The sequence below is a fragment of the Peromyscus maniculatus genome, chromosome 6 (genome assembly GCF_049852395.1).
Source record: "Peromyscus maniculatus bairdii isolate BWxNUB_F1_BW_parent chromosome 6, HU_Pman_BW_mat_3.1, whole genome shotgun sequence".
Taxonomy (NCBI): Eukaryota; Metazoa; Chordata; class Mammalia; order Rodentia; family Cricetidae; genus Peromyscus; species Peromyscus maniculatus.
The window spans coordinates 121,715,221-121,738,273 of NC_134857.1; the positions used below are offsets into that span (position 1 = coordinate 121,715,221).

Genomic DNA, 23,053 nt, shown 5'->3' on the forward strand with positions numbered 1-23,053 from the left:
AGTTTGGCATTATGGTGTAAGCATGGCATCCCAGAACTCAGGAGACCGAGGAAGAAGAAGGAGGATTTCAAGCTTCAAGCCAGCCTGGGTTACATAGTGAGATCTAGTCCAGAAACAAAACAAAACGTATAACCCTTTCATACTCACAGGCCACGCTGGGGCTCGGCACTTACTGAGTTAAGCCCTTTCTTCATTCATTCAGCCCAGTGCCCCCGCAGCCCGCTATTCTGTTAGGTAGCCATGTGTCCGGTTCCTTTCCTCTGTTAAATTTTAAGTACTGCACAGGAACCATTTTCCCTGTGAGGCTCCCACACTTGGGATGCAACCTTCTCTGCGGAATTTTGGCACCCTATTAATTAGTGGTTATGAGTGGGAGCTGCTCTCTCTCAGCAACTCCTACTCTGCCATCAGTCAAGTGGGATTCTGTAATAAATTTCCACAAGGCAAACTATTTCTGGTAATTCTCCCTAATTAACACCAGGCCTGCTAATAATACATCAGTGCCTATGTGTTTCTGATATAACCAAGATCTTGTCTGAGAGTACTCAGAACGGGAAACTGCCAACCTAAATTAAGACTTTTGCTGGCAAAAGGATTTTTATATGTAGTTCAGTTAGAAAACCTTTGATAATCTTATATTGGGGACATGTGAGTAGAAAACACTGACTGGCAGGGAGGTTTGCTCTGGTTTCAGCACCGAAGTGGGGGGGGGGGGAGTTTATTGTGAACACACAGTTGAGACGTAAGCCTATAAATCTTGTACTGGATTACTGTTTCTTAACGAAGGAATGACAGATCTCTTATTCCGTCGGTGCATTTTAATGTGCAATGACGTGATTGACAGAAACCAAACAGCAGCTATTAAAATGTCAGATGCAGACTCGATGCCCTTAAAAGTTTGGCTTCTGGAGTTTAATATACTGTGGGCAAAATAGACTTGAGTTTCTCTCCCATTCCCAATGTACAGCCTGAAACACAGACATCTCTCTTAATTTATACAGTTAGAAAAATAAAAAAAACCCTCTCTCAAGTCGATAAACAAATGAGTAAGAGGTGAATGAGCCTAATGACCAGTCAGCTAGTGAGACTGAGTTGAGCTGTACATATCCTGGCTCATGCCAAATGAAGACAGCAGGGAATTGGTTCTTTGCTTATGATCTGTGACAAAACAAGGCATGATACTAGGTCATTCCAATGAATAATTTCAGCAATAAATATATTTAAAGACAGCTTATCTACTGATTTACAAACATGTCTTATATACATTATATATGCAAAGCACAAAAGCTGGATAATAGAGAGTAGACGTAGTATTTTCAAATGTCCTCTTTCTGGGGCATTGGGATTGGCTAATCCCATGTCAGAGGCTCTTCAGGGGTTATTGTGTCTTCTCTGGTCCTGTGAGGATGGAACGTGACTTCTCCCCATGTTCACTTAAGTGAAACTGCATACCATCCAGAGAAAAAAACCAGGCGTGCAAGTCAACCATTACAGTTGTTTATTGAGTATGTGCTCATTAAGGTATCACTACACAGATTATATTTCTTGTGTGATTTTTTTAATTAAAAAACATATCCAAAAGCAAAGAGCAGCTGCACATGAACTTAAAAATGCAAAGAAACAAAAGACAACAATCGACAGTGGCAAATGACACATTACGTATCTAAATCCAATACCTTAGACATGTGGAGGTGAGGGGCAGACTGAAATGAGGGTTCATTTGCATAAAACTGTCTTCTGTGTTTCCCCTCGCTCCAATGGAGATGAATGAACTGCAAATGCCTAAAAACAGTAATGTGACACTGGCTTCACACCGCAGCAGTTACTTTTCTACAGAAGTGCTTCTAACCTAGGGTTCCTTGAAAAGAGTGCATTTTGTTGTAGATCACTTTAAACACAGTTTTATATAAGTATTCAACAGATAAATGATTACTTTTGTTTTAATATTGTGGCCAAATAATTAGGCTTTAGGTTTACATGGCGAAGGTAACCCTACCAATGGGAAGCATAGAGTCGCTAGGAACATAAGCAGAGACTGCTACCTCAACAGGCAACAGTGATCCAGAACAATTAGAGAACAGTGTCCATTTGGGCCCATCAAAGTCTGAAGAATGAGAAATGGAATAAGGGACGTAAAGAATCATGCACTATTGTTTTCATCCGGGGCTAATCAAGTACAGCCTTCAAAAGAGACATCTAGCATGAGGAGAGCTTAATGTTCTATGTTGAAAACATAGTAATGAAAAATGCTGCTGACACAGAAGACTTATAATAAATACTCAGGGAGCTTGCCAGAAGGATAAAGTGCTGTGCCAGGTACTAAAAGGTCCATGCTGGAAAACGAAGCATGCCGATCCTCACTGCAGAAGACTCTTCTGGTTATGGTGAGAACTCATCTCCCAGGAGCCACTGTTTTAGGAACAGATACAAAACTTGCCATACAACATGGTAGGCAAAGAATAAAGACACAGTGCCAATTAGCAAGCCACACTACTGTTTTAGGGATTAAATTTAGAGAAACAGCATTATAAAATGCAGCATTATATACACAAGTAACAGAGAAATAAAGGTTTAATAAAAATGAAATCCTTAAAGAAAGATAACTTTATAAGAAATCCAAGTCAAAGAAAATGCTTTGAATATGCAAATGTCAAAGAGTTGTCAAATATCATGGTGTATCATCTAAAAGACAAAAAACACTATCACATAACAAAAAATCACCAACTTATTTTGTAGTATAAAGCCAAAGCCTGACATTCAGATCAGAAATAATGCACCCCAGCCAGTGAGTCTGTTATTGGTCACTGCAGCAGCCATGAGATCTAATGCATGAAGTTGCAGCATTGACTTCTGAAGACATTTCCTGCCTCCCTCCAAGCATAGGTGAGGAGGTAGCCTGGGCTGCTACTGGAGACGCTTCTGGTTTGTGATGTGTGTCACCCTTCCTGCTCATCTATCCCCCAGTTCATTATTATCTGCATATACTATAAATTTACTAGACCATAAGTTAGCAGCTTTCAGGACAGATACCTTGAAAGTTCTTAGGGAGGTTAAACAAATACTGTAGCCTAAGATCTCCTCTATAAAATACACACACACACACACACACACACACACACACACACACACACACACACAAATGGATGCACAGGTGCTCTTGAAGGATGGGATAGCAAGAACCAGGGGACACTGTCTGAATTTTGAAAGTACCATGCTCTCAACAGATTTAGCTATAACTCAGCAGGGTCATGGGCTTTCATTCATTGTAGAAACAAAGAGAAAAAAATATTAAATGGCATAATTTGTTTTCTCACTGGGCAGTGAGCCACACTGCATGGCTTTCTCATGGTCACTTTCCTGACTACAAGTGGTACCTAAACAATGCTCGGCCCAATCATAGAGAACAAATGACAGGACCATGTGAGTAATGGATTACAGTCCCCCCTGCACTACCAAATGCCAGGACCATGTGAGTCACTGATCACAGTACCCCCTGCACTACCAAATGCCAGTGAGTAAGAGTTGCCTAACTCCATGATCACACAATTGGAGGGGATTTACTTCTTACTGATAGAAAAGAATCCTAGACAAAAAAACATCAAACAAACAAAATCCCAGAACAACACCAAATAAGAAAAAACACAGTAACAACACAAACTCGGATCTTATCATAATCCTCAATCCACAAACATTCCTGGGCAAGGTGTAGTTTCTGTGTCCAGTCAGTGACACACCTGTAATCAGTTCGTTATCTGAAAGGGGGTAGAGGCTCTTTCTACTTTCCAGGTACAACTGCTTCATTTTCCCAATTTCTAGACCCTTTATCTTCTACCTATTCTCTTAAAAAAGAGAGAGAGAGAAAGACAACTACTGGAGTTGAACACTACTGAATTATCTTCACCTCAGCCTAAGAAGCACGGCAGCCTAGCCCAGGTAGTGAGCCACACACAACGCAAACAAACTGCCCGGCTGGAGGGACGCCAGCATCTGCAACCTTTAAGCGACAATGGCAGCCTTTGGAAGAACATAAGAGATCACAGTGTCTCTTACAGCATGTCACACTTTGTTCAAAACTTCCCTGGACTGTCTTACTGAAAGAACCAATGATAGAACCAAAGCATGTACACACACTAAAAAGGAAAAGACACCACCTACTCACAAATTTATTTAAACTCTTACTTACTATTTTAAAGATAAAGTAGGTTTCTTAAACAACTATTCTTATGAATAAAGTTTAAGGCACTTTTATTGCCTTCTGTGAATTCTCATAGCTACCCAACAAGGAAAGTATCACTTCAGCATAGAGGCTAGAGTTTTTAATTCTAAAGTGTAATCCTTTACTAATTTATTCTAAGATGAATTTAATAGTCAGGAAATTGATTTTTATAAAGACTACTTCATGGGCAGAAAATACAGGCTAGTCATAATAAATCCCAAACTGTCTGTGACTTTCTGAAGCCAAACATTTTGTCACAGACTTGGTTTTTAATGTTGGCATTTATCCATTCAGGGCTACTACTATTTTAGAACTTCATATAAATATTAAAACTAAAAATTAAATGGTAATTTAAATTTTCCTCCTTTTTCTTCAGATTTCTTCTCTTCCTGGAACTGTTGATCTTCAAAAATTCACAGAATGAGCATGTTTTTTGCAAAGTGGCTTGTCCTTCTTGGAGAAAAATGTCTGCCCTTCCAAACTTTCACAACACACCTGCAAAAAAGAAGCATTACTTAAAAGAATATCATTATTTAAATCAGATCTCCCAAAGTAAGTGACTGTCCCCAATGAGTAACATTACAAGCGCTTAAGACAGTTATGTGAGACACCCTGACATTTCATGATTACTATGACATTTCATGTCATCTTGGAAAAGCAAAGAGTGATTATTTTTCTGGAACATTGTCTGATTTATTTAAATCACCGATGATTGCTTTTCTTTACCGAGAGGAAGCACATAGTCCTAACGAAAACTTCAATATATCAAAAAGTCACATCAAGAATACAAATTCTAATCAAAAGAATCTATTTCCTCTTATAAAAAAATTAAAGTATTAAAAAAGAAACAGTCCAATTGCTTTGCCAAGCATGACCAAACCCGATGTCAGTCTGTCCTATTATATACTGGCCATAGATGATTATTTTTTATAAGGTATATTAGTCTGAGTATGGTATGGACAAGTGAGTACAGGTGCCTCGGGAGGCCAGGTACACTGAGAACCCTGGTTGTGAGCTGTCTGATGTGAGTGTTGGGAACCAAACTCGGGTCTTCTGCAAGAGCAGCGAGCGTTTTTAATCACTGAGCCTTCTCTCCACTCTCAATAGGCTGATTTTAATTTACTTCCTGGATGAAACCATTCATGAAAGAACTGACTGAACTTGATTCGACAGTGAACATCTTGGGCAGTATCTGTCTGCTGAGTGGTTTTGTGGTCAGGCCACCCACACTTTTGCCTTCACATTGTTTCTGAGGTCTTGCAAATGGCAATGCTCATGAGAAGGTTTTCCTGAGAAGGTAAATATGTAAAAGCTGCTTTTTATAAACTTTATGAAGTCTAAAAGATAAATGAAGTAAAAACAAGAAGTGCTCAAAGGTAATATTTGGAGAAATCATTTGATTTCACCACTATTTCTTCTCTTGTACAATGGGTATCAAACACTGTTAGATATATTAACTCTAACAACATTAACAGAGATCAAACACTGAAATGAGGCATCTTTACTGAATATGAGCTTTCTAAATTATAAAAATTACCTTAGGTTAATGTTAACCTTTTGGTCTATCTTAATCACTAAAAGTAAAAAGAAGGCTAGGTATAGTGATGCACACCTTTAGTCCTAGAACTCAGAAGGCAGAGGCAGGTGGGTCTTTATGAGTTCAAGGGCAATCTCATCTACATAGTAAGTTCCAGGTCAGCCAGAGCTACATAGTGAGACCAAGTCCCCGTAGTGAGCTGTTGGGGATAGCTCAGTCAATAAAGCACTTGAGTTGGATCCCCAGAAACCATGTACAATGCTAGGCGTTGTGGCACATGCATGCTTATAATCCCAAGGCTGGGAAGGTGAAGAGAAGAGTGTCCCTGGGTGCTCTGGCCAGCCCATCTAGCCCAATGGTGGGTTCCAGGCCCACGAGAGACCTTGTCTCAAAGGAGGGGCCAGTGTTCTGAGGGTGATACTTGAGGTTGTCCTTCAGTCTCCACAAGTACATAAACACATGAACACACACAAATACATACAAACACCAAAAATAAATAAATCAAAACCAAGAGCATTAAAGTAGCAAGTGAAATAGGTAAAATGTTTCAAAAAGAAAAGAAAATTCATGAGCCATCTATCAGTCAGGAAGAAAACTGAGCCATCTTGCTGGTTCCCTAGTTGTTTATAATTTGTTTTCTATTTAAGAAATACCCAATGTTCCAATATTAAAGTGTTTAATAAAGGAATTTAAGAAAAGAACTCATTTATAAAAAGGCACTAATCCTCTCCTTAGAGATAAGAATGCATTAAAAGTCATACTTTCTCTGGGGTAAGATCTTATTAGATGCCAAATAATGTCAAATCCAACTTGTAAGAACATCAAAACCCAGTGTCTGTTAGCTTTGAGGAAGGGAAAGACCAGAGTGCTGTTCCTTCCATCGAGCACTGAGCTTTGAGCAGGACAGGACAGCTTACTTACCGAGCACACAAAGCAAGTATCATGCCAGGTATAACCCAGAGCTTCAAGGAACATGTCTCCAGCTTCAATGGGGAATTCGCATCCACGGCATATTGTTCCAAAAAGGGCATAATAATCTGCATCAGGTTAGGAGAGAGACGTAATTTAAAGATGGCAGGTCACAGAAAACAGTGGTAAGATGGGAGTTAAGCGAGACACAAAGGTTAAGACTGAGGTGGAAGTGAGGAACACAGTATCCACTGGGGACAGGGCAGCTTGGTTGGGATCTCCTCACTGGACTCGATGGAACCACTACTTAGCTTGGGATGTATGTGCAGCATGGCAAACATTATGAAACTTTTTCTTTATTTCCTGTGTTCCATGTCTCTCTGTTTAAATGCCCAGATGCATGAACAGGAGATCACTGTTCTGTGAAGTTTTCAGTACGCTTGGATGTGTCGAGAAACAGTAAGAGGACTCTCAATCATTTGCAACAGTGAGATAATATAAAGTGAGAACAAATTTGGCAAATCTTGCCGGTTAGCATTTTTCCAGGACATTTTTTCACAAATAAGGACTGTGACTGAGTTCCCAGCTGAACTATGCCAATAAAACCAGCCACACTTTCTTTTGTTATATATTCCTTCCAATTTTATGACTCCATACTGGAAATCTTTAGGCAAATAATATGAATAACTTGACAGATTAGCTCTAAAATACTAACAGGATTCCCTTCAGATGAAAGGGGCCTTGTGCTTTCTCTATTATTAAATAAGAGTGCTGTCACATTTTTATTCTCTTTTATTGAACTTCATCACTGCTGTGTTGACCTATGAGCCAACTTTTAGTCTTTAATAATGTCAATCCAGCTGATGTCGGAGGGGAGGGATTCTATAATATACAGCTTGATGCAAATATTCTCTAGCACCATGTGTTGAATATACCTCCACAGACTCTACCAAGCAGTGCTCCAAGCACCATAGGCAGAGAGGCAAAAAGGACCGGTTGGATGCTCGTCTTAGGAGGCTTTGGCTAAGACTGTGATAGGTACAATGAAGCAACAACCAGTGCTGTGATATAGAGTAGTTAAGGGACATACACTACATTCTAGGAGGGTGAAGAGAACCTTCCCCGGTACATAATAGTCATGAGGAGACTCGAACAAGGAGGAACCCCACTGAAAATATTTCAGTTAGAAGACACTGGTAAGTATGAAGACCCTGGAGCCAGACATAAAATCTTAGCCATGTTCAGAAACAATAAAGGAATACGATATGGGTTAAATCTGGTGTCAGAATGTAAAGAGGCAGGAGAGAAATCTGGCAAAGCAACAGGAGGATGGTGCTCATTCTAGGAGATGCCATTTACAGGACACAAGCACAATCTGATTGCCATTGTTGACATGGCACCAATTTCTCTACAGCTGCTATTGAGAAGTCCAGGCGAAGACTGAGAGCAGGCTGGTCATAGTGGCGACACTGGAGATGGAAGGAGATGCTTATCTAATATCCACTGGATATGGAACTGCCTGGAATTACTTGTTAGGTTCTGTTTCTGGAAGAACAGAGAAAGAGAGGAATCCTAGATGTTTGGACAGTGGACAGTGCAGCCATCTACTGAGAAGGGAACATTGCTAAGAACTGGTTGAAGGTGAAGGGAAAAGAATAAAACTTATAGACCATGATTCCCCTCGACTAGCAATGCATTAGTTTATCATGACTTCTTAGAATACATTAAACATCACAGGTTAGATAGATGTTTATGTTTTTGTACAGTTAGTCAGAATGTCTTACAAAACTTTCTAAAACTCACAAACGAGCCAGTCAACTAAACAAAACCAAGTCTCTCTTCAGAAAAAATAAGCTGTAGAACATGAGATACTCTGAAGACGGTAGGAAGCTTACACCAACTTATACTGTTAACAACACATGGAGTATTTTATTGGAGGCTCTGGGGCTTCCTGGTGAGCAATCTGGAACAGAGCCAAACCCTTCCTAACTAAGGGGTTAAGGGAAAGGTGAAAGTCAGAGTACCGAGTGAGCAAAGAGGTAAGTGATGCTGAACCAGCTTCAGACAAAAGCTGATGGTTTCTTGAACTTTACCACTGTGCAAAAACCCCTGCTAGGACCACATTTTGAATTTCAATCTAATATAAGATTAAAACCCAATAGTGGGAATTCAGTTAACTACTGTTAACTGAATAAAGGAAAGCAGGTCTCACATTTTGAAATATGCATTGTGGGAACAATATCTGAATAAAGAGTAAATGGTAAGAAAGCTCACTTGCAGATGTGGCAGAGGAACTGGGGTGTTGGGGGTTCAGGTAACAAAGCAAAGGGAGGAGAGAGGCTCTTAGAACCTAAATTATTAAAAACATCTCGACCGGGGAGCAACCTCGCCAAGATTACTTTCCTGTTCAGTAAAGGCAGCAAAGAAGTTCACATTTATTTTCAAAGTTTCAAAGTTTGCTTTAAAAAGCAAAACATTAACATTAGAATGTTAAACATTTCTCATGTTTATAACCACTTAGTATCATTACTACAATAAGTGGCTTTAAGCTATATTTCGGGTAGAATTGGCATCTATAAATGACTGGAGATCTGAAAATATTTTTCCTACTAAGTAATGCTAACCTTGTTAATGTTCATAATGAAGTTGGAAATGTTGTTTTGACAAAGTCATGGACAGCGACTATTCTTTTTGTTTTGCTGTATATCCAGAGTAATAGGTAACATCTCTAAAATAATAAGGAAACCTTGTTGGCCTAAACTTTTCTTTCAATTTTACAGAAACAGAAGTGTTTTAGCTTCATTCTTAACTAAGGCACTAATGGCTTATCATCTCACCAGTCTCACAGTATGGCTCTCCATCTTCCAAGTGGAAAACATTGTTGCGAATGGGTTTTCCACAGGCCACACACACAAAACAGGACACGTGCCAGGTTTGTTTCAAGGCATTGATGACTTCCTGTTATAGAAAGGTGGATGGATTTAAAGAAGGAGGACAACAAACACCAACACCTACTCTTACGGTTGTACCACACCAACTCAACGTAGACATACGTATTTCATCTTTATCTTGAACTTTTCATCAAAGAAACAAGAGATACATACTGGCTGATTCACGTATCACTGAAAACTATTGTAATATGTATGTGTAAACAAAGAATAATCACTATTACTAACCCTATACATGCAGTGAATAAGGGAAGGATTACACAAATGCTTGTTACAACACATTCTGCTTTCTTTCAAACAGTGCCAGGATGCATTAACCTAAAAAACTTTCATGGCATTATCTTGAAAATGTCATGAAGGAGGGGAAAGCATTTAAAAACTAAAACAAACCTAAACTCCAGTGCATTATGGAAGCAATAATGTAATCAGTATAATCCAATCAGCTCATTGAGTGTTTAGCTGTTTGGAATCAGCTGTGACTGCACTATGCACTTACTCCATTGAGTAAAGTGTGAAGCATAAAAGCAAGGATCCTAGTCCACACAGCCTCCTGGTTACTCCAAGACACAAGACTAGGAAGAGATTCTAATCAGTGAGAGGTTTGGAGTTGTTAGTTTTTTAAGAACTGTCCCAAGGATTCCACTGAGAAGAGGTAAAGCAATTGAAAACTAATTTCTGAAGAATATTTAATAACATGGGAATTCTTTCTTTCACTTCCTAGAGTCTTGTGGTTTTTACCATTCTTGACTTTTATTAATTATTCTCTAATCCACAGAATATGTTTATTCACTAAATCTAGTTTACTGATTATCTGTCAGCACTTAGGAAGGGATAGGCTAGCATTACATTCCTCTATTACCAACACACTGAACAAATTACCAGCATAGAAACTGGTCAGGTGGTATATGTATAACTGTTAACTCTTTTAGAGTTTCAGACATACTAAGCATGTTCTCCATAAGTCACATTTTTCTAGAGTTTCATTACTGTATTTACAGATTGAGAGTAGTAGGTAGAATTCAGCAAAGCCATTCTAAGTTGTATAAGCTAAAGCCAAGAACACTGGTTTCTTCTAAAATCAAATTCCCCCCACTACTGGTCACCTACAGTAGATGCCCGACTCTTCAATGTCATTGAAAATTGGATGTTATTTAACATGATGCACATCTATTCATCATTATTTATTACTTTCTTTTGCCAGAAAAAGCACAGCTTGAAATGTTTGTCCTATCACATGTACACTTCTATAACTGAAGTCACAGTTTTAAACATTATATTCAATCAAATAAAAAATATTATAAGCTTCACATTTTAGAAATTGTGTATATTTCACGAGATCAGTGTCCTGTGCTTGAACTCTGACTAGCAGGGAAAGGCTGCTCTTATAAAAACTATGGAATTTAATTTAAACCAGCGAAGGTGTCAGTCCTGAAAGCTCATGTGTGTGGTCCTGAACGACCTCTTCATTCCTGAGCAAACTGGGTCCTGCTGAGGTAGCACACCCACAGTAAATTATTTTTCCCAGAGTGGCTAGTCTTTCACCAGACAAGCCAGCGTTCGGTAAGAGAAAACCAAAGACCACTAACCCCACGAGTCTGATATACTTCCTTAGAGGTCTGTTTAGTTTTGTTTTATAATAAACACAACTAATGAAAGCAGAGAGGATTGATCAAGCAAGAAGAAAATAAAAAGTAAAAATAGTGAAAAGATCTATTACAAAAATCTACGTAGCTTTAGGATACACTAAAGATGAAGAAGTAGTTTCAAACACTCACTCCAAGGATCTTCCTCTGGCAGCGGCCACATTCAGGAGCAAAGAACTTCTCGTAACATAGCTCGCAATACAGTGCTCCCTTCTCCTCAACAAATCCAATGTAGGCCATCGTGTTTTTGCAGTGAGCACAGTTAAATTCTTCTGGGTGCCAAGACTTCCCCAGAGCCACGAGGAAAGGTCCTCTGCCAAAGGAAAGAGACCAACTTGACTCAAAGATGAAAGCTTCTGTGTTGGCCTGCAGAGAACCTCTTCTTACATATGTTGTCTAGTTAACTGTCTGCTTGAATTCCTTCTTCAGGACTGGGCATGGTGGTACTGCCAACCTGCACAGGCAATGTGTGTGAAGAGAAAGGGGACGAGGAACAAGAGCGCTTGCGGGATCCTTCCAGAAGCCACCTTCTCCTCTTCCCCAGGTGCCTCGGATTTGGGGCACGCTTGACTGAGTTACAGTGAGTCATTCTGTGTACATGAGTCATGACTGAGAATGAGATGCTAACTGTGATGGAGAAAAAACATCAGAATAGCACGTGTTTTAAGACAGGAGCATAGTTGAAAAAAAAAATCTCAATTTGGCAATGTCAGATCCATAAGAATAGTGATTTCCTGAGAAGTGTCACTCTTTCTTCCCTACGTATGATGCCATATGCTTATTTCTCAACTTCATTAAATGTTTTTAATTCAGCTTCTAAATTAACCACAGAAACTGAGCTGTACACTATCAGTTATTTGAAGCTAGTTGGAAGGCTTTTATTTCATTCCAATATGGCTAATTTAAATTGTATCACATTAAGAACATTTAACATGAGAGCTATTCTCAAAATGTATTTAACTATGCACGACAATGCTACCAAACATAGGCTGATGTTCTACGGTAATCTCCAGAAATCATTCATCTTGCATAATTGAAGTTTTATGTTCAACATTTACCAATCTCTCCTTCCTCTTCTCTAAATATGACAGACTTGGAGATAGGGGAAGGATGAGCTCTTACTTTGTAGCCTAAGCTGGCCTGAAACTGAATAGGTAGCTTCAAATTCATGATCCTCCTGCCTCAACTTACCAAGTTTTCAGGATTATAGAAATGAACGATACCATGGCCAGTTAAGACTGATTTTTGATTTTAATGTGTATTTTTATCAAGGTAACAAATGTTTGTATAGAGATCTTTCCCCCTAAATACTATAATCATGAACTGATAGGATGTGCTTGGTTCACTGAACCGGAACCCATTAGGAAGCCTTATCTAGTTAGAAGCCTTCGGAGATGAAGCAGACTAGCCTCTGTAACACACTTTTCGGGACTACATCACACTAATTTTTATTCATGGAATGGCTTTACCTCCAAGGCACTTTTACACTTATCCAATTTGTTCATACAACATTCTTGTGAGATAGACCAGGGCAATTATTATGAACTTAGTTCAACAGATGGAGTGGTAAGGCCAAAGAGTATTCAAAAGATATGTCAAACATCATACAATTACTGACTGAGCCAAAGTTAGGGGCTGATGCTTCTACTTCCCAATGTATTGCTCTAGTCAACTGAGACTGCCTTCCATCTCACCACTGTCAGCCAGCATCACAGGACACCCATAGGCCAGAGTTAGCAAGCATATAGCACTGGGCTTCTAATCAGAGTTATTAACAGGATGTCACGGCACACACAGCAGCTTCTACCCTTTGAAAACAAAAATCTCCATTTAATAGCTATCTAATAGGGTATGGCTACATGAGCCTGAAACTACAGATTTGGGGCTGGGAACAGGGGGAACCTAAAAGCTCCATGGCTGGCTGGCCTCGCTGGGAAGCTGGGCTTCTGGTTCAGTGAGAGAGAGACCTTGTCTCAAGGTAATAGAGCGTAGAATGGTAGAACCATCTAGTGTCTTTCTCTGGCTTCTGCATACCCATATATGAGTACACGCACCCACATACTCATGTACACTACACACACACACACACACACACACACACACACACACACACACACAAATAAAAACTATTTGGTAATTGCTCCCCACCACCAATAGTCTGGTACCAACATATCCAAGTCCATATACTAATTTTCTTAGCAAAAACACTAGTGTTAACTCAAATCCAGTCCACAATTCTGCAAGAGTCAGGCAGCAGAAAACAACTTAGTAAATTTATTTTTCTGTGAAGCATAAGAAAGTATTTTCTAGTTTTACTTTTTCTTAGCCTGTTTATTAAGAACTTGATGCTCTTTTGTACATGTGACTCTGCTGTATTTGAGGCACATAGTTTACTATTATTAAAACTTATGGGTGACCAGGGGAGTGCTTCAGGTACTATAGTTTTGCAATGACTAACAAGGAAGTTATTATTATTATCTATTATATATTAATACAAACAATATACATTAATATATTATACATTAATACCTCTTATTTCTACAAGAAAAGAAATGGCTGTGAGTCACCTATTGTGCACACATGTGTTACCTCCAGTAAGCTATCCTGCCATTTGTAACTGCCTTATAAATATTCTCACTCCACAAACTCTTTCATTTATTTTTCTTAGTATATATTTGGCAAATACTTTACCAAACATCAATCAAGAAGTTAGACTCTCAAAGCTGAACAAACTGTTCTAAGTACTCTAAGCTTTCCCACCAGCTAGGTATCCAGGATAAATTTATTGTGACTATAATGTATAGTAGGATTTTGGGGTTTATGTCACATTCTGTATGGATATTAAAACACATTCAAATGTTTTTACAATGCTAGGCTGAGTTTTTCATTAGGAAACATCTTCACTTCGTCGCAAGCTCAATGGCCAGAGAATCCTTTGGCTATTCAGTTTTCAAAAGAAGTCAGTTCAGCCTCAGACCCTGCATTCTCCTGAAATGTCAATACTGGTGGGGGCTTGGATGAAAAACGAAAGCTTTGCCCATGGGAGCACATCTACTAATCCCAAATAGCTGAGGAGGCTCCTCTGAGGGGGAAAAATGGCAGTCATGACCAAATCAGAACACAAGAGAATCGGGGGCTATGAATCACAGCACTGGACCAGACCTCGCCCTCAGAGAACTTTTATGAGCAATGTGTGCTGTGATACATCAGCGGCTATTAACAGTTGCTATAGGAAGCAGTCTCATGACGTTCATCCCTGTTCTTCTGGAAGCTGATGTGAGGGTCCTCTTAGAGCACGCAGGGTCAGGTTCACATGAGCTCCTTGGAAGATTTGATACCAAATTTCTTTAGGCTCCCTTGAGAAATCATTTTATTTTTTATCACACTGAGCAGTAGGTTACAAAAAACAAAAGAAAACAAAACAAAAACAAAAGAAAACGAAACAAATGGGTAGCCTGATTACAGGTAACTCTGTGGGTAATTACAGTGAGTACTGTCTGTCTCAACATTGCTTCACCCTGAATGGTCGTACCCATGATTTTCATTCCTGTACCCCTTTGTAATTCAGAAGGCTAACATTTCATGTATTCTTTCTTTGTGCTTGTGCCTGAGTGTTCTTGTATGTTTTGATGCAGCTGTGTGTGGTGTATGCACACTTATACATATGCATGCATGTGTGTATAGAAGCATAAAGCTGGCATCAGGTGTCTTTTATGACAACTCTCCCCACTGTTTATTGAGGCATAATCTCTTGCTGAATTCTGAGCATGTCTAGCTAATTAGTTTGCCCTGGGGATCCCACACTTTCACATGGTTCTGGGGATCTGAACTCAGTAGTTAGCTTGCCCTGGGGATCCCACACTTTCACATGGTTCTGGGGATCTGAAATCAGTAGTTAGCTTGCCCTGGGGAGACCACACTTTCACATGGTTCTGGGGATCTGAAATCAGTAGTTAGCTTGCCCTGGGGAGACCACACTTTCACATGGTTCTGGGATCTGAACTCAGGTCTTGATGGTTTTGTAGAGAATGTGTCATCCACGGAGCCACCTCTTCAGCACCACATTGCACATGTTCTTACAAAGCCATTAAAAATACCTTTTGACACAAAGCTTATCATTAACAATTAAAAATATAATAGTCTAGTCTATTAAGAGAACAACTGTGAAATGTTTGGTTTTTTTTCCAAACACGAGTGGTAAAGGAAATCCTAGACAGTAAAGAACATGGGTCTGTACCTTTAAAATTTGAGGAGACAATGAACCTTGCTTTTCTCAGAGTTCCATGCTCTAAACCAGCACAAGAGGGAAAATGCTCGTCTAACCTGATGGTCCCTGCTGCAGTGAGAGAACACTTTCTTCCAGTGCCCCTGGGGTTATGTGTAGATTAAACAGCAAGCCTCTTATGAAGAAGGAGGCACTTTCTTCTGTGTGTCAGCAAACACTAATTTAACAAATTCATTAACAGCGGATTAACACTAAAGTAGTTCTTGCTTCAGATGGGAATGGGTTTCCACCTGTGAACTGGACTGACAAGCTTGGATAACTGCAAGGTGGAATTAAATAAATATTCATCTCCACTTACAGTGCTCCACCCTCAGCCCTTACTAAATCCATGTTGACTGACAAGGGAAGGAAGGGAAGAGTAAAGGCATCTGATGGGCTGAGATGAAGACTATTGCACACAACTTTTTAACTCTGCTTGCTTGTGCTCCTGCCTCCTAAAGAAGGAAAGAAGCGGAGTTCAGAGAAAAAGAAAAACTTACAGATAGAAAGGGAAAAGAAACTGCTATCTCAAGAGGTACAACCTAGCTCACATATCAGTGCTTACTATTTGCTTCATGTTATTTAATCTCCAGGCAGCCTCAGCAACAGAAATTAACTCCATTACACTGAGGAAAAAAACATTAGAATTTTCCAACTTTCCCAAGATCATGTAGATAACAAACCACAATGCTAGAACCTTGCAAAGTCCAGATGGTAGAGATGGATCTATTGATGGCTGAATATATTTATGTAGTTGTTATACCATCTTGATGGATTAAGCATCTTGCAATTATAGAATGTGCTTTATCTCTAGTAACAATGTTCACTAATGTCCATTCCATCCCACCCTAGAGAGAAATAGTGAAATGGAATGGAGCAGAGCCAACTGAGTAGAGCTTTCAGTGAATCCACTGTATAGATCCTCACTTCTACACAATGCTAAACCAGACAGTTGACATGATCTGTTTGAGCAATTGCTGAAGAGGATGCGTAGACACTCTGACACAGACTGGCAGGAATGCAAAATGGTATAGACACTGTGCAAGATAGTAGTTCCTAAAACCAAGTTATTTATAGGCTCTGTAAAACAAAGTTTGTGTAAGTTTATGTATTACCTATAATTTTACTACAGCAATTATCATTGAATAAGTAGATTAGTTTTGTCTATCTCATTTACTTAATGAATAGTTTTGAACTGGGAAAAAAGATTCATAGAGCTACTGTGTTGATGAAAGACAGCTAGCTACAGGGCAAGGGCACAGCTGAAAGAATACTTAGAGACTGTTACCCCAGGTGAGAAATGACAGTGTCTTGGATTAGGACTGTAGTAGGAACAGTGAAAAGATTTCAGAGTGAACATACATACATACATACATATATACTTACATATATATGGTACATAATCTGTACCAAACAGATTTGCTGACGGGTCATATGAGGTCTGAGCAACTGTTAACATGGATATTACTAACCAAGATAGAGAAGGCTGAGGGGAGACGGTGTATGCATACCTGGAATAAACTCTCCCATCAGATGTTAACTAGGACATTGCTTGTATCCTTAGACTATGTAGTCTGTCCAAAGGATTCCTTTACTTGTGGACATTGAGCTACTCAAAGGATAAATGATTCTAGAAGGGCCTGACCTAATCAGGGAGCTCTGGAGAAAAGTGAAGAACAGCAGCAGATGCTGAGATGTTGGTGCCAAGGAAGAGAGCAAATAGTCATTCCAACTGCCTAGGGGGAGAGCAGCTTTGAGGAGGTGAGCGACTCAGCCCTCCAGCTTCAGACACTGAAGTTTGCAAGCATCCACACTCTAAAGGAACTTGGATGAAGAGCCAGATCACCGGGTAAACTGCCTGGGGAATTCTCAGCAGTGACTCATCTAACCCATCCCTACCCCTCCTCCCGACTCAGAAACTATGGACACGTGTGGGTTCCTCTCAAAATTCTGAATCCTATTGTTTCTCATAAAGCAATCTTGAACTGAAAAAAATTACAAAGTTCATCAGCTTTTTGATGTTTTTCAATGAATCAATTTTTTGTTTCACTGTTTTTTCTGTTTTCATTCTCGATGCATTACTTTCTTTTCAAAAATTTATATGTTACATGTATGAACATTTTGCCTGCGTGTATGTGTGTACACCAAGAGCATGACTGGTGCCCATGGAGGTCAGAAGAGGGTATCAGATACCTAGACACTGGACTTATGGATGGTTGTGAGTTACCATATGACTGCTGGGAATCGAACCCAGGTCCTCTGCAAGAGTAACAAGTGCTCCTAACCACTAAGCCATCTCCAGCCCTTTTAATTTCAGCTGCAATCCTTGTTTCTCTTTTCTTTTGCTTAGTCTTCTGTTTATTTTTCACTTTTTCTAATATCTCCGGATGGAAAGTTATACATCAATCAATTTGAAATCTTTAAGTATTAAAAATTTGCATAAATATTTACAATGGTTACTTTTACATGAAAATATTGATCAAGCACACTATTGAACTTTAGTGCTTTCTATTTTTACCAAATAAAATATACTAGTCTGTGGAAATTAGGTAATCTTTACTTATCTTTATACCTATACAATCCTAGATGATCTCTACTTGGACTTAACACATTAATTTGGTTGTTTATTTGCTAGCTGGCATGCACGCATGTGTGTGTGTGTTGTGTGTGTGTTCTACAGTGTAACTTAGAATGACTGTAGTCAAAATGAATTAAGCCTGTTCTAATTACTGATTTTACCTCTTTAAAGATCAGTGCTCCAACGGTAGTCACGCTCTAAGGAGACTGAGAGTTACTACTTCAACACGTGAATTTTGTGGAACACAATTCAGTTCCTAACAGTAAAGTAACCTTCTTTGGGGAAGGGGATATGTCATCCATTCTGATATCAGTGGTGTCTGAATGGGGGTGTTTCCTTACAGATAAATACAGTCCAACATTAGATAAAAAACAGGAAAAGTGAGACTTTGGATCACTTTTGAATTTAGGAATGCATGTAGACTACACAAAGTCATCTTAGAGGGGTGGTTGAAAATGTTTCACTGTTCAACCTAGTTGTTATCTACTCCTTTCTTATTTATCTGTACATTGTAATGCAGGAACAAGATACACTACCATACCTATTAGGTAAGCTGTTTGCTTAAGCTATTTTTCTCCTGATAATTGTATGTTTATATATTTATAATGTACATGTATAGTAACTTAGAAAGCTCAGAATGTTGTACAGAAGAAACTAAACATCACACTGACTCAACTGATTTTGGAATTATAACTGTTAACTTTGGGCATGGTACCTTTTGGTCTTTTGGTAAAGTGACCTGTAATATGTGCTACTGCTATTATATTTTCAGAAAAAGAAAATAGTGGTTAAATAATTATTAATGTACTTCATAGCCAAAATGATATGGAGTCTAGTCCCAACACTACCACTTCATCAACTTTTTGAGTTTGTCCACATTAATCTAAGTCTCAGTTTCTTTGTCTAAAAAGTCTAAGGATACATTTCATGGAGTTACTTTGAAGACACAGTAGAGTAATAGCAATGAAGCTCTTGGGCAGTATCAATCATATTTAATAAACAGCTGGCTTTATTATTATCTTGCTTAACTTCATTTGATCCTTATTTCATAGTTCTATACTTCTTTTGTCATTTTAATACCTGTAAGCATTCTCCTAGACAGTGGTTGTTATTGACATGAAGAAAATGGAGTTAGATAAATCTGAACTAAAACTTGAGCAATGTTATTTCCAATCTAAGCAGTTCTGACAAACCTGTGAGTTGTCTGTACTTCAGTCTCCTCATCTGGGATACACAGTATCAACAGCAAATGTAACCACAAGGTGGGAACAGCCATTCAGGTGAAATACTTTGCACAACATCTGGAATATGTAAGAACTCACTAAACACTGCCATCCAAACAGGATCTTAAGGGTGACATTGTATTGCAAATATAGATGCTAGACTCTTCTGTTCTTCTCATTTTTTTTTTCTGTATAGTGAACCTATAAAATCTTGGTTTATATCTTGCCTATAAATCTTGACCAATGTTTTCAGTTGTTTTCTTAAATTCAGCAGCTGATACATTAAGCCAGGAAACCTTTTATTTTCAAATAAAATCTGAACCAGAAGGGACAATAAAAAAGACCTATAAATAAAAGAGTTGAAAGGAGTTCAGAGATTGAAATGGATGGTGCAATAGGCAAAAAGCTGTGCGTGCTTCTCCTTGGGGTAACCCAGGACAGCTCTCCTTATGAAAATCCTTGAAAATTACTGAGCAAAACATCTTAGGAATACAAAACTTCCTTTTCTCTGTGTAATAAACAATGAGTTGTCCGCATGTAGTTCTGGCGCTGTGCTGTAGGCGAAGATGGAGCGGCAGTAACACCACCACTGTTCAACACGAATGTTCTATACCCAGGATGAAATCCAAGCACACGAACCCCTGCCTCTTTCAGAAAGTCGTTAAGACACTAGACACAGCAGTTCCGTTAACCCTGTGCAGTATAAATAGCAACTGATTTTAATGACACAAGATGTTACATTCAGGATTAAGCTGGGTTCTTCATGTACCTGTTGCTCCACCAGGACACAGAACCCGGCCCCGGCTACATCAGTCACCTTCTGTATGTGTTCCTTTTACAGTTGTACTCAGTCAGTATATTCACAATCATAAGAGGTGAAGAACTGTTAATTCCATCCTAGTTGGATTCAAAATGTTCTATCACAAACTGGAAACTTCAGAAAATTTTCTACATGTAATATCTTATGCATTTGTAATTTGTCAAAGTATATGCCTTTAAAAATGAGTTAGGGATAAGACCCATAAACTTCTCAAGATTCAAATAAACACAAAAAAACTTAAATATTAAAACAAAATGAAAAATCAAGAATGGGTAAGTATGCCTTATGAAGACAATCACTTTAGTTGCTAACATCAGGTCTTTTACATTTTTTGAAAGCAACTAACTCTTCTAAAAAAATAACTAATGGAAAACTAACACTATAAACTCAACTTTACACTCCTCAGTTTGCCAGGGTATAATATTCTGTTGAAAGCAGTATGCCTACAACCGCAGCTCATTTTAAAAACAGGTGTCCCAGATAATGTCACTTGATCTGACACCTTCTTGCTTTGGTAAGTAATACTGACACCGAGGGCAAGAACTGGATTTATGCTTTGACCAGGGCTCTGAGCCGACTGCAGGGTATGCAAGCTGCTGTAGCACTTGAGCACTAGGCAAATGTGCTATGTTAATTATTGTTACATGATCTTGACATGAGCTAATCCCCATTCCTGTTAACTTCCATAGTAACTGAAGCTTCAATGCTTAAATGACAACAAGAGCTGGATAATACAGAACAATATAAAATTCAGCAGATGAGGAGACAGTCAGTGATGGCCATTTATCTCATTAGTTGAATACATATTTATTTCATAAAATAGAATATCTATACATCAAAGCATCTCAGTCCACCATTAAATCTGGAACTAAGGCAAGGAGAAATGGTGCACGCTGCTTCTGCTTTGAGCTTCCTATTCCCACCATATTAAAAAGAGGCACCAAAAGTTGTGATTATAGGAGAGTACCGGAGTTGATGATCAGACATGAATTAGCAACTGACATGCTTTGACACTCTAGCTTATTGAGCAACAGCTTACACCAGCACACAAAAGCTGTGATTTCTGTTTCTACAAAGGATATTATAATTCAGAATACCATATCATTTAGCACTGGTATGGGTAACCACAGTAAGGTAACTAATAGAGCCATGTTACATGTCAGAGTTCATATTTATTAACATTAAATCTAAAAATTTAACTAAGTCCAGGAAGTAGTTAAAAGCACTGTTTTTACTAATTAGAATAAAGCAGTGCTACACTAGATTTTATATAGATTATTTCTGTAAAATAGTAACCATATAGGAACTTGTAGAAAAATGACTGACCAATCAAAACCAAGTTGACTGAACTGAGTCATGCCCCAGTTCATTAAATACTTAACCTACTCAATGTCTTCTGCTCAATTTATGCTGTCCTAGGTTGGGAAGACCTTCACTGCTCTGGCCCTTCTCTTCAGAATCTTATTATTACCACTGTGGTACTGGACAATTCTTTTTACAAAAAAAAAAATTAAAATACAATTACCCTCTTCCCTTTCCTCCCTCTAACCCTTCCTATATCCCGTGCCCCCTCATTTTCCCTCAAATTCATGGCCTCTTTTTTAATCACACACACACACACACACACACACACACACACACACACACACACACGCACGCACGCACGCACGCGCACGCACGCTGAATCTGTTTAGTGTTGCTTATATGTACATGATCTCAGGGGCTGACCACTTGGCATTGGATAACTAATTATCAGCTCAACTCTAAGGACTTAAGGACCAACTCCCCCTCTATCAGCAATCATTAGTTCGCTATAATTCTTTGTCTAGGGTTGTGCCTTGTGAAATTTCCCTCTTCCCATGTTAGCATGTCTTGTTCAAATGTTGTTTAGGCAGCCATATTCTTATGAAGAAGATATAATTACAATTTATATGAAAAAATAACAATTAGAAATCTATTCCATTGCTATAAGATATTATTTGTTTTTTTATGTGCATGTTTTAAAAGTCTAAACTAGTCTAGATAAGGTGGTTCACAAATAGAATTGTACTTCTCCATGAGTCTGAGGCCAGTGTAGAGTACATAATGAGTTCTAGGCTAGAGTGAAAGCCTGTATTAGAAGTCCCCCCTTTGCCTTCCCCTGAGAATCTATAAACTAGAAAACTAATAGTGGTTATCTTAGGTGGTAGCTTTTGGGATTTGCTTTCTGTTTTTCTACATTTTTAAATTGTCACAAATGAATATCTTTAAAATAAAAGTGTGAATCTATTTTAATCTTATGCTGTGTACTGTGTTCTTGGTATGGCATCCAATTACTGATAGGTTAAGAGGAATATTTATTTATACTCTGTGTTTAAATCACCAGATCATTCTACCTTCCATATTAAAAATGGCCTAGAAATACAATGCTAGACAACATTACTGTAACAGAAAAGGGGGAAACGCCAGTCTTCCTTGCCTTTGTAGGCCCCGTTGTTTCAACTGTTTAAAATAGGACAGTTTAAAAAGAAGAGAATGTAAGCAATAATTTCTAGCGACTACTTTTACTGCCAACAAGGCAACTCACAAAGAGGCAACAGGGTCTTTCTGGTGAGATGTCTGCAACCAGCATTCACATACACACCTTGTAACATTTTAAAAGCCACTCATAAGGATGCTGAGATTTAATAAGCTCCAGTACAATACAATTACAAGATCTCTGGGCATTTCCCCCCTTTTGGAATTTAAGAGACAATAAAACAGATTTGGAAGGAAATACTTGAAAGATGCTGGTACTAACCCATTCTAATACTTAAAGCACTTGTGAAGAGATAAACAAAGGTCTACGGTCACTGCTTCTGTATTTAAAATCTAATCTTTTCTCCAGGGCTCAAAGTTCCTTCTTTAACGTTACAAGTTATTTTTCAAGTAAATGA

At 38.6% G+C, this 23,053-nt stretch overlaps 1 protein-coding gene across 8 annotated transcripts in view; it reads right to left on the reverse strand.

The window, feature by feature from the left end:
- Positions 1-1,481: 1,481 nt before the first annotated feature.
- The window catches only part of Pdlim5 (PDZ and LIM domain 5), a 170,367-nt gene continuing 148,795 nt past the window's right edge, over positions 1,482-23,053 (reverse strand). For all 8 annotated transcript variants that reach the window (XM_042280023.2, XM_016004737.2, XM_042280022.2 and 5 more), the window contains 4 exons: positions 11,386-11,566; positions 9,500-9,620; positions 6,675-6,790; positions 1,482-4,711 (listed from right to left, as the gene is read on the reverse strand). In XM_042280023.2, the coding sequence (XP_042135957.1) occupies positions 4,622-4,711; positions 6,675-6,790; positions 9,500-9,620; positions 11,386-11,566 (508 nt within the window). In that variant the 3' untranslated portion in view covers positions 1,482-4,621. The remainder of the gene's footprint in view (positions 4,712-6,674; positions 6,791-9,499; positions 9,621-11,385; positions 11,567-23,053) is intronic.